Below are 12,612 nucleotides of genomic sequence, written 5' to 3'. Positions count from 1 at the left end.
CACAGAAAACTTGACAATGGATAATTTCTTTTCCTTTGTTTTCTCAAATGGGTCATGTTTTAGAGTCGGCGGGTTTGACGAATCAACAAACATTAAATATTCATTGCCCTCACAGGGTTTCAAATTTTGGACCTCTCGATACTAGCCTTATATGCTTCCAGTTACACCATGAATGTACGTGGTAAAGGGAGGTACAGTATCTCACATTCTTTTTCACTTTAAGGACGGCTTGGGAGGAGGAGACCCACTCACCAAATCCTGTTGGTAACAAATTGTCAGTTGACCACATTTTAGTTTGGGCATCAGTTTAAAATGATTTTAGAATTTTTGGATCCAGAAAAATGAGACAGCTTGCAGTGTCTTAGACAGTATTCCAACTTCGGACCTTCTGACTGCTAGGAAAAAGTGCATCCAATTACAGCACAAGCTACGTGGTTAAAAAAGATAAAATACCTTAAAACATTCTTTGTAAACCATTGTAAAAGCCGCTACAGTTGCTGAATAAGTAATTCTAAAAACCCAGATGCTTCACATGAACGCATCTAAGATATTGCCAATGCCAAGTCAGTGTTTATTGCAGCCTAATAAGTGGCAAGATCCGTGGCTCCTTTTTCTTTGTCAAGCTGTGTCAACTTTAATATGTATCTGTTCATGCTACGAATCTTTTTGTTTCTTCAGATCGAGCTAATGGAAATAGAAGACGTTCGGTTGCAATTTTTTTATGAAGATGGAGCAACACCCAATATGAAAATCAAGTGCCCGACGATCTAAATCGAAGATTTCCAGAGCTTGTATGGACAGAATGAACCTATCTCATGGCCTGCAAGAAGTCTTGATCTTACCACACTAGACTTCTTTCTCAAGAAAGAAGTTTATGATGAAATAATTGATAGCTTTAACCAGCTCAAGAATAGAATACTCAAGGAATAGCTATGCTAGACGCTAGACGTTCTCGTCAGAGTATAGAATTGAAATTGAATATCATCATGACGTCTGTCATGATGATATTAAAATTAATTTATTAATTTTGTTTGTGATCGTTTTGAGTGACTTATTTAAATACAGGGCATTTCATTGCATTTTATGAGGTCACGTATTCACAGAGCCGTCAGAAAATCCCCCCTTTCTTCTTCAGAGATCCGTTATTATATAGTCAGTATTATGAATATATATCTTGTCTGTATTATTTAAGCATGTCTACTGATTTCTCCATAATGTAATCTTTATCTAATGTATACGTATTAAAATCTAGTTCATATCTTTGATTTTTTTCCTATAATGTAGAGCAAATTGCCAAATTTCGGCAGGTATCGCTTGGATTCTGGCTGCTATCCTTTTAATTAAAGTAACTGTGTTATTTCTACTATTTTAGAGCTTTGAAAGAGAAAGAGAGTCAGTTGAATAACTTGCGGAGAGGGCAGCAAGGAGGAGGAGGATCTCAGACATTGCCAATGCCAATTCGTAGGCCAGAACCTGATAGCAAAGATCCATCAAAACAACCACAAGTAATTATTCAATTTTTCATATATTTCCATTCCCTAATTTTAATTAAATTAACGGTACTTTCTTTGTTAAAGCGGCCACACTCTATGAGCTGATGGACACATTTAAATTTTAGTCGATGTGGATTGGGCAATTTATATTTGGCAATTTAGGCGACGAAACGCTGTGGCCGTTTTAACGAGAAATTGCCAAACTGATTCTTAAAAAATGTAAGTACATTATAAATTACAAAGAAAAATGTATGAAATGCCCTATGACCATTTTAACTCCTCCCTTCCCCAATGAGGGATTCTAGCCGTTTGTAGGCATTGGCCACTACTGCGGCCGGAAGCGGTGGTCTCTTTATTATGGAGACACCCTATAGGTGAGCCACCGTTGCCTCCTAAGAAGAGACGGACAAATTATTTTCATTCCTATCTGGGCGGCTTTTAACGTTCGTTAGGGATAAAATGAGTTTCTTTCTGTTATGTAATATTAACACTGATCAAATTATACCTAACTTAATTTCAAAAACTAGGAAAAACATTTCGATCAGGAAATTTTAGATTACAGTCTAACATCTTGAAAAGTTTAACGTCAAAGTTTCGAACGGTTAACAAAATATTTTGCAATTTTAAAAGTATAAAAATCATAAAGTTAGAAAACAAATTGCCGCCCAGACGGTACAGGGGCTAGGGAAGCCTGAATGCGATATTGAAGAGCCTGTGTTCTAATCCCAGAGATGGCATGGTTGTAACTGTCCGTCCCTTGATAGGAGGCGATGGTGGCCCACCTATTAGGTGCCTCCATAATAAAGTGACCATCACATCTGGCCTTGTATAGATTAATGGACTGTGTTGCACTGGAACTGTTCACAATCTGCTATTGGAAAAAAATGCAATCTAATCTCCAGTATTATGATTCTAATTTAACGGTTAAAATAATTTCAAGCTGAGCAGTGTAAGTATTCATCCCAAAGAACTCAAGACATGGATTATAAAATCATACATGTAAAGAGAGCTGTTAAAAGTGACAATGACAAATGTAGGATTAAAAGCTTGATATGACATTATTTCAACACAAATTGTCATCACATTGAGACTTATGTGCTTATTTAATAAAGAAAAGGTTTAATAATTTCTAACAATTCTTCAATTTTCTTTCCATTTTCTTCTACTTTGCAAAAATACGAAATTCTAGAACTAAAAATAATTAACTCATCATGAAGTCTTCCTTTGAGGTGTTAATAAATCCTCACACTTTTTAACTCGGAAATAATTTTATATATTATTGCTGTTAAATAACACCTAGAGCTGTGGTTTGAAACTGGCGGCCCACTAAGCACTTTTATACGGCACGCGAAGACGTTTCAGTTATGTATTGGTTGCAAAGAGGGAGTTTGTTTCGTAGATTTCAAGATTTTAAATACTTGAAGTCAGAATTTGCATCATTTTAATTTCCATTAAAAACGAGCATGAAAAACGCATTAGAAAATCTATAAGTGGAGCTTATTAATTTATAATGTGATGTAAATTTTATTCAAAGATTTGAAGATATAGATTTCATTACCTTCTATTCGTACTTGTAAAAATATAAATAATTTCAGTTATTAATTTTTGTGCTAAGAATAATCGCTCTGTTTGGGAATACACTTATATGTGAACAGACTTTTTCACAATTGAAAGTTAATAAAAAAAATGTAATAAGAAAAGAAGTCTATAATCATTCACATTCAAATATACGTATTTTTTATGAGTCGAAAACGAATTTCGAAAATAAAAGAAAGACTAGCTGGCCATTATTTATTCTGAAGTTTTGTTTCACTTGGCAAATTTTCTCTTAAAACTTAGAAAGTTTTATATATATATTTTTTTTAGTTTAAATGAAAATAATCAATTAAAAATATAAGTATTATTTGAAAGAAATGTCAGTCTAAGCATTTAATATTTAGCTGCCAATGTATTTGAATTAGAAAGTGTAACCAACAAAAATATCTTGCAGGTGCCAAATATAAAACAAATATAAACCTGGTTTCTTTTTTCCTTGTGCTATATTATTAGTATTGTTTATGTATGTTTTGATAAATATTTAATAAGTTTAATAAACAGTTAAAATTTCTTTAAACTATTGTTTATTTTGATACCAATTTTTTTCATTTTGTTAAAAAAAACTGCCCGCCACCTGTTTTCAGGTCTTGCATACAACCCACGTGCAATTTAAGTGTGAGACCATTGACCTAAAGTACACTAAAATGGAAAGCATGCATTTTAAAAGCCTTTATTATTTTCTAACATTTGCTTGCTACTCCGCGTACGTTTATATCATGTATTATCATGTGACCGCTAAAGTTATCATTTAATTTCAAGGTTACCTGAAATTACCATTTACGATTTTAAAGCAATATTATATGTAAAACTCAGAAACAATTTTTCAAATTTAATTTATATTGGATTAAATACAGATCTAGAACAAACTACGTTTAAGGATTATATTTTTTCAAAATTTCTGCTATTCTTCTACATTTGTAAATTTGCAGTTGCATTAATGAATTTCTTTTACTTTTTATGCAGAGTTTATTAACTTTAACATTGTTTCTAGTTATTGGTTTCTGTCGAAAGTAACATGGGTTTTTGTCTGCTTTTACGGCAAGCAAACATTCCTCGTAATGAAAACGATCGGAATCTATTCCTTGCTTTTTTCAGAATATTTTCTTCACGTTTGATTCCCATTAAAAGCTTACCGAAGGTACTGTCAAAGAAGTGCAATGATTGTCGTTCAACAGTCAAATCTTACTTCGAAAGTTCTTTGGGATTAATGTATACAATGTAAGCTAAAAGGACGAAATCAGAAATAAGGCAACACAAGATATATAAGAGATATATGCCATTGGTTGCATCCTCAAAATCTATCATGTAAGGAACTGGTGATAGCATTATATCTTTGAATGAAATTGGCTGAAAATCTTAAAGAAAATAGTGACATTTTAAAATTGATTCACAAAGCTCAAGGAGTCAAGAAGCTTTTAAAAATTCAAAAGTTAAAACGTTGTTATGTAAGCCCGTTTTACCATTCACAGATTGCAGGGTGATATATCGAGATTGGAATAGAGTAAGTATGCGAAAAATTACTCAGTTTCAAAATCTCAGAACTCGACAATCTGTGTAACTCCGGACTAGTAAGTAGACACCCTAAATTACCGTCTCCTATGGAAGTCATTACTTGCATCAAAGTGATTATGGAAGTAATCATTTTGCTAAAAACAGAAAAATTACCAATACGTTATGACATAATGAATGAGATGAGTAGCTGAACGATGTTTCGAGGAACAAATCATGCCTTCTTTAGCAGCTAGTAAAAGAACCAGTCGGCGAAGAAGTGTCTCACAAAACAGGTTCAGCTTCTCTTCTCATCGATTATATCATAATAGTGAACAATCTTATCTCATTTTATCGATTTAAAAAATAATCAATCTCATCTAATCGATTATAATAATAATTAATTCCATCTCATCAATTTAGATAATAATCAATCTCATCTAATCGATTAGGATAAAATAAAGCACTTTTCACCGATTGTGATACAGACGATGATATCTCATCGATTATATCATAATCATAACCGATGATGTAAACATTTTACCAAACTGTTTATTTAAGTTTACCTTAATTGCGACTTTTGTAGTCTAATAAGCCTACTGTATTCTCGTTGCTTAAAGATGTACTAAAACATGACACATATCGAAAGACAAAGAACATGGCTAATTAACTCAGACGGTAGATTTAATAGAAAATACTTTTGCCTAAGAAATTAGCACAGTTATCTATGTATATATTATTATTTGTTTAAAAATGGCTTTTATATACTTGCTTAACATCAGTAAGAATTTTAAGCAAGCAAAGAATTTATTTAAAATTTCCTGAAAAGGATTTTAAGAAACAAGTTTTAAAACTTAAGCTGAAACTGTAAGAGTGAAATTAAGATACGTTCACTGGATTTAAAACATTTCTTCAGATGTGATTAAAAGTTTATTTTCTAGATAAATTGCCTTTGCTTAAACAGATTGTAAGTGGAAAAAAGTAAAAACAGCAAATATTGATTAATTTTAAATCAGCATAAATTTTAATCATATCATTGATGGTAATTTAAGTGAATCCTAAGAAATCATATCGTGGTTGTATATACGATTGGCAGTAACTGTTTTCTTGATTTATTACAGGGTGCAGGACCGGCCAGTTTCTTCTCAAGCTTCTTCTGATATGTCTTGAGTTGCTCTTTGCACAATGGACCATACTTAGTTCCAGCAGACATTATTTTTCATTACCTACGGTACTGCCATGTGAACAGTAGCGAATATCACTTTACGCCCCTGTTCTATGTTTTTACTTCTTTGTTATAATATATATATATATCACAGCAAATAAAAAAATGCCGCATGTTGGTTGTCAAATCATCGGTGCCTTCTATATTAATGATATCTTTGACGATGGCTCGAGTCCTGGAGAGCATATACTTCCTCCTTCAAGAAACTTCCTCTTACGTTTCAAAGACACAGTCCTCTTGTATCCATCTATGGCTCTTGTTGCTTCCTTTTTTTCCGTACTCAGTGTTTCTATGTCTGGTACCAATGTCGTCTCCGGACCATCCTGTAAATGTGTGCCAATTTTTCTCTGTCACACTCTGTCCAGCTGCACACGAAGCCAGCTGTCGTTCCTAACATCCGTTTTCTGAAGAATGTAAAGATCATGTGTTACCCAAAGAAATGGGAAGTGTCTTCTTTAGGTAAGTGCAAAGCTAATTTAAATCGAATACGCTGTTAATAAACTTGTAATTGGATTATAGGTGAATCATCTATGAATGAAGAATAATAAAGATACTAGAAAATGTTTCTGTTTAAGAAAATTGTATGAATGAACGACAAGTATAATAATTAAAGAAATAATAGAATCTTTAACCTCGAAACATATCATTACAACAAGTGTTTTAAATATCGTTTAATGCTTTTTTTTAAATTTTTATCATTAGTCTCTGATATGGAGTACTTAGTAGTCAAGATTTAAAGTTACATATTTCTCAAGATTACTGCAAGTTAAAAATGTGGGTACATCATAAAAATAAATATCTTATTTATTTTTATACCAAACTCAAGTTTACAAATCTGTTTAGCCCAGATATGACGTCAATGAACGTTGGCAGAATGCCAAAATTGAATTGTCGTGGACGCGTGGTAGTTTTGGCTTTACGCCAATTTTCCTTTTTCCTCTCTTCGTAGACAGCAGGATGACTTTCGATTAGTTATCTTCAGGTCTGAATGTATTTCACCTAAAATATGACTGTGAAAGTTGTACATTTTCCCAGTTTACATATTACGACTGATTTGTTATTAAAGTCCGCTGCTTAATTTTACAAGGATATTTTCACATGCGAGTTCATTTAACAGTTTTTAAATGCTATTTTCACTCTTCGGTATTTTCTCCAGAATATATCTCGAAGAAGAGACCAAATGCTTTATTTACTGTTTCATCCCCCAAAATAGTTAAAGTTAGACTAATGGTTCGAAAAATAGTATGCGCTTATAGTATACTTGTAAATAAAAACTAACCCCATAGTATGTTTATTTTATAGAATTCTATTCATATATTTGCAAGTTATACACTATAAACACAATAACAAAATTTTAAACTTATCTCCACCAGCGTGAATAAGCCTGGCATAATATTCTGAACTCGACGCAACTTTAGGAGGAAAACTACCGCAAATTCAAACACAAAGGTTTTCTCCTTTTCAACGCAGCTAATTTTCTAAATATATTTTACTAATATCCGCAGAGGGGGTAGCGGATTCCATTTCATTCACCCAAAACTCAATTTTTGTAACGCAATAGTATCGCAAAAGACGCAAAAAAATATCGACTCAAAATAAATCTATAGAATATCATCCGCTGTTGCCATTCCAGCACTGCCAAGTGTTTTTTCCTGCAGCTGTTGCCAGACTTATCTTCGCTTATGTGAGAGGTACAACATCCTCCCACCCTAATTTTCTCAAAATCAGACATTGCACAAAATTTTCTAACATTACTAATAAAACAAAACAATACTATGTATTAGTTTAGAAAACAACGTCTATATTGTACATTATGTCTAAGAGCATGTCCTTGGTTTTAAGAGTCTACCGTATCTAGATCTGTTTTCAGTTGCTAGAGTTAGCACAGGATCACTGGTAGTTGAAACTTCTAGTGGATACAGTTTTTTGATTGTTCTTACCAAATATCCACTGCTTGTTTTTACCTCTAATATTCTGGTAGCCTCATCTCTACTACTGAATATTTTTACAGATATGCCCATTGGCCACATTACACGTTTTTATGGTCTAGTTCTATGAGGACTACGTCCCCCACCTTTAGGTTTTGACATGAAGCGCTTGCCTTCTGCACCAGTTGAGCCAGGTATTCCTTGCGGCAGCGACTTCTCAGTTCTTGTCTCAACGTATTGCAGTAATTTACACGCACATTCAGTTTCTGGTAATCGATGTAATCCAGGTCTGGTACCCCCCACTTGTTTAATGTGGATTCAACATCACACAGGGCGGTCGGTACCTCTTCGAAATTCACCGACGATCTCCCTAGAATTCGCAAGAGAAGAGTCTTGGTGGAACGAACTAAGTGCTCCCACCCTCCCCCCACCACCACGCAGCCGTAGGGGGATGAATTTCCATTTTATTGGAAAACACTCGTTTTCTGTGATTTTTCTCCAATACAGGCATCTCAGAGCATTGACTGCTCCGGTGAAATTGGTTCCGTTATCTGAATACACTGTCGCAGGACGGCCTCGTTTGGCAATGAACCGTCTCAGAGCCGGTAGAAACGTTTCGGTACTCAGAGAGGTGATAGGCTCCAGGTAAATTGCCCGGTATACGGCGTAGGTGAACAAGATCCAAGCTTTACTCTTTGGTCTCAGAAGTAAAGGTCCACAAAGATCGACTCCAGCTGTTTCAAAGACTGCCGAATCTCTTATTCTGTCAAGGGGTAACTGGATCGGAGGGGTAGATAAAGCCTTAGCGGTAAATCCCCTACATACTACACATCGACTTACGCAAGATCTTATATTACGTTTCGACGAAATGATCCAGTATCGTTCTCTTAATTTAGCAGCTAATATCTGCACTCCCGTATGACAGTCCTTTTCATGATACTCTCTTATGAGGCATTCAGTTAAATAATGCTTGGACGGAAGCAACAGGGGATAAAGGAAGCAGAATTCATCATCACGTTCAATGATTTTAGTTTTAACTCTGAAGACTCCGTCGTTGTCTCTCACTACCAACAATCCATGGACGGAATCTCCTTTCTCTTGAAAGTGCTTCCTTTGCTCTAAACTCCACAAAAATATTTCGGCGTTAGTTTTTTTCTTCTACTGTTAAGGTATCCGAAGAATACGACGGCTTCTTTAGGAATTTATTAGTAAAGCGTAGAACCCAGCAGAATACTTGAACTATTTTAGAAAAACTCGAAATACGTTTGTATCACTCAGAATCTTCTAATTTTATACTTAAATTGACAATTAATCCCTTCTTAATTTCTGCTGCAACAGAATTTTAGTCTGGAGTAAACTCAAAGTCTGGCCATTCTTTCGGAGAGCTTTTCAGAAATTCGGGGCCCTTCCACCAATTGCATTGCCGAAAATGTTCAGGAATACAGCCACGAGATGCCACATCTGCCGGATTCAATTTCCCAGGGATATGTCTCCAACATTCCTGCTTCAGGAGTTTCCGAATCTCCTTTACTCTATTATTCACAAATACTCCCCAGTTTTCCTCTCGTTGTATCCAGCTAACAGCCACAGTAGCGTCTGTCCAGTAATATATCGGGACATCGACTAAGCACAGGGTTTCAACAGTATACCTTGCAAGCGTGCACCTAGAACACAGGCTAGAACCTCCAAACGCGGAATAGTTATTTTCTTTAGGCGATACGCGTGATTTTGCTATGACGAATTTCACGAAAACTTTGTCTTCTTCCTTACTTCGTAAGTAAATGAGAGTTGCATAAGCAGCTTGACTGGCATCCCAAAAGACGTGTAGAGACCATGAATCCTTAATTTCATGACCCATGCGACGAGGTAATTTAAGGCTGGAAAGACTAGGCAACCTTTCGTACCATCTTTCAAATCTTGTTTGAAGTTCATCTGGTAATGGCTTATCCCAGGTCGATTCTGTTATCCAAGCCTCTTGAAGAATTAATTTCGCAGGTAATATGACGGGCACAAAGAAACCTAGCGGGTCAAAAACAGCCTGGATTAGAGACAATAGTCTCCTTTTTGATAAGTCTCTGTTAACGATTTCTCTTTGGACGGATATTGTAAGGCTGTCATCTCGTCGGTCCCACTGCAAGCCTAGAACTGCTGAGACTGGATCACTACCTTCAGCTGCTAGCTCTTGATCACCATATTGATTAAAAGTCCACATTCGAAGATCCATTTTAGCTTCTACCATAATAGTAATCGACTGGCTCATAAAAACCTTTAGCTCTTCGTTATCATCGACTGACGTGACACAATTGTCAACATAAAATGATTTGGCAAGTTTATTCGCAACAGCTTTGAATTCAGGTGAAACGTGGTACGAATGAAATAACATCACAGCTGCCAATAAACAGGAGCTACTAGTTAACCCAAAAACAACCCTCTTGTGATGAAACACTTCAATTCTATTATTTACCCACCACATAAACTTTAAGTAATTTTGATCCTCACGCTCTACCTCAATCTGTAAAAAGGCCCGCCTAATATCGGATGTTACACCAATTGCCTTGTCCCTAAACCGCATTAGAATGGCTGAGCTTCCTTCTACAAGGTTTGGACCTTTTATCAAATAATCATTTAGCGAAAGCGAACCAACGACTTTGCTCGACGCATCGAATACAGGCCTAATCTTGGTAGTGAGGCTACCTAATTTTATTACTGGATCGTGTGGTAAATAATGCCCTCCGTCATTCTTTACTGATTTTGGGACAATTTCTATGACATCTTCCGCTAGCCATTCGTTAAATACTGTACTATACTCACCAAATTTATTTAATTTTCTCAATTTTCTCGTAGTAGCAAAGACCCTCTTTTCTGCAATATGCCAGTTAGAGGGAATCGACCAATTAGAGGGAGTTAGAGGGAAGAATATCAGGAGGGAATTTTAGAGCCCAAGGTAAACTCACGCAATATCTACCATCTCCGGTTCTGCGAAGGCCCCCTAAGAAACTGCTCCTTCGCTGCTTGATCTTCTGTGACCCTGGAAATGCTTTGCGCATCATCTGCAATGCCGATAGATTCTAACTTCCACATAAAGGAAGATTCCATGTCTTGAATAAGATGATTAGTTACTAACATAGATGGAGTACCCTCAAAACTTTGGATAATCGTTCTTTTCGATTCCCCGCACAGCGTCCATCCCATTTTAGTATTTATAGCTGTCAAACCACCCTCAAGCTGAATTTCTTCACCAGTAAGTATTTGCCCATAAATATCACTTCCTATGAGGATTTCTATTTCCGGGTGACCCTCACCGACATCTGAAATCCGAATTCTGTGTCTCTTTAATTCCTCCAAAAACGGTCCTTTAGGTATGCGTGGTAGGCCTCCACAAATGGTATTTTGATCCTGAAAACTAAATTGGTACACTTTGTTTTTCCCAACCGGGCTTAGACCTATAGAATATCTCTTGTGAATTTTTGACTCAGTCCTTGTTCCGCCAAATAACGCATGAGTTAAAGTCTCAGAGGAAGTGCTTTTCAGATTTAAAGCTTCAACTGTGGATTGTAAAACGTAAGATCGTTGGGATCTACAATCCAAGAGGCACCTGACCACCTTCTTTTCAGTGCCTACAACTATTTCAACCATTAACGTCATAAGAGTGACTTCATTTATACATAAGGGAGAGGACATTGTACTTTGTACCATTACTGACTCGTTTCGTTTTTTCTTATTGTCAGCATTGTTTTCTGATACCTCCGGGCATAAAATTATAGGTGAGATCGCCTACACAAATAGCATTGAATAAACTGTGGACACTTCTTCGCAAAATGCTCTGGTTTTAAGACAGCGGAGGCAGCATTTTAATTCTCTTAATTTGTCTAATCTTTCCTTTAAGCTCATCGGTCGAGCTGTAAAACCTTCTTTGCTTTCGTGAGATTTTCCGCAAAAAAACACATTTTTGCTCTTTAACAGCAACTAGACTTGCTGCGCCAGCGATTGGTTCTTTGGTCTTAACTTTTACATCTTTAGAATGTTCATTGCGCGAAGTAGAAGAAATTTCAAATCCAGACCTGGCTAGTTTAACTCTCTCCTCACCTTCGACCTCTTTACGCAAAATTTCAGGAGATTTGTGAGACGTGATCCTTCTTTACTGAACAAAACGCTTCTCTGCCATACTCGAAGCATCTCAGCAGACAGACAATACTCGACCATGGGATATAACCAGGAAACATTAGTATCCAGGGCTAAGCCTAAAGACTCTAGAGATCTGAGATGGGATTTAATTTTGTCAAACAGTAACACTAGCGGCAACCGATCCTTCCCTTGTGAGCGTACATTTTGGATAATTAATTTTAACAATTCCCTCACATATATCTCAGTTAAAATTTCCTTGTTTCCAAAACGCTCCTCAAACGCAGAAATGGCTTTCGGGTAATTTTCAACCGTTAAAGGATAACTATCTATCAACTCACTAGCCCGAGTTCCGGGTAACATTGATTGAGCGAAATAATGGAATTTGTCAACGTCATCAAGCTCCTTATCCTCATGGATCTTTTTAAATTGACCCTAAAATGTAAGGTAACTTAAAAATTGTCCATCGAATTTTTTAATTTGAATTTTCGGCAACTTGTACCGTTTTTCATTAGAAGCACTTATGCTACTATCCGTGTTAGAACTCTTATTGACACTACGGTCAACCGCATTATTCTCTTTCACCCGACGATTAAGTGTGATAAACTCATCTGAATATTCTTCTCAGCCTATGACCTCTTTTTCCAGATCATCTTCAGCGGCTTTCCCCTTAATCATTGAATCTAGTATTACTGAATCGCAAGATCTCAACTCAGCAATTATCATCTGCAACTTCAAAATTTTGTCTTTCAATACATCT

General features: G+C 35.9%; 1 protein-coding gene across 1 annotated transcript in view; it reads left to right on the top strand.

Moving 5' to 3' along the window:
- The window catches only part of brp (ELKS/RAB6-interacting/CAST family member bruchpilot), a 403,233-nt gene that overhangs the window by 353,308 nt on the left and 37,313 nt on the right, over nucleotides 1-12,612 (top strand). Inside the window, exons 12-13 of the mRNA XM_085826816.1 lie at nucleotides 1,373-1,505; nucleotides 5,699-6,261. Coding sequence (XP_085682942.1) covers nucleotides 1,373-1,505; nucleotides 5,699-5,737 — 172 coding nt within the window. The 3' untranslated portion in view covers nucleotides 5,738-6,261. The remainder of the gene's footprint in view (nucleotides 1-1,372; nucleotides 1,506-5,698; nucleotides 6,262-12,612) is intronic.

The sequence above is a fragment of the Stegodyphus dumicola genome, chromosome 1, assembly GCF_044657685.1.
Source record: "Stegodyphus dumicola isolate Sdum_Otavi_A_Nest chromosome 1, ASM4465768v1".
NCBI classification, from domain to species: Eukaryota; Metazoa; Arthropoda; class Arachnida; order Araneae; family Eresidae; genus Stegodyphus; species Stegodyphus dumicola.
This window is presented reverse-complemented; position numbering and strand designations above follow the sequence as displayed.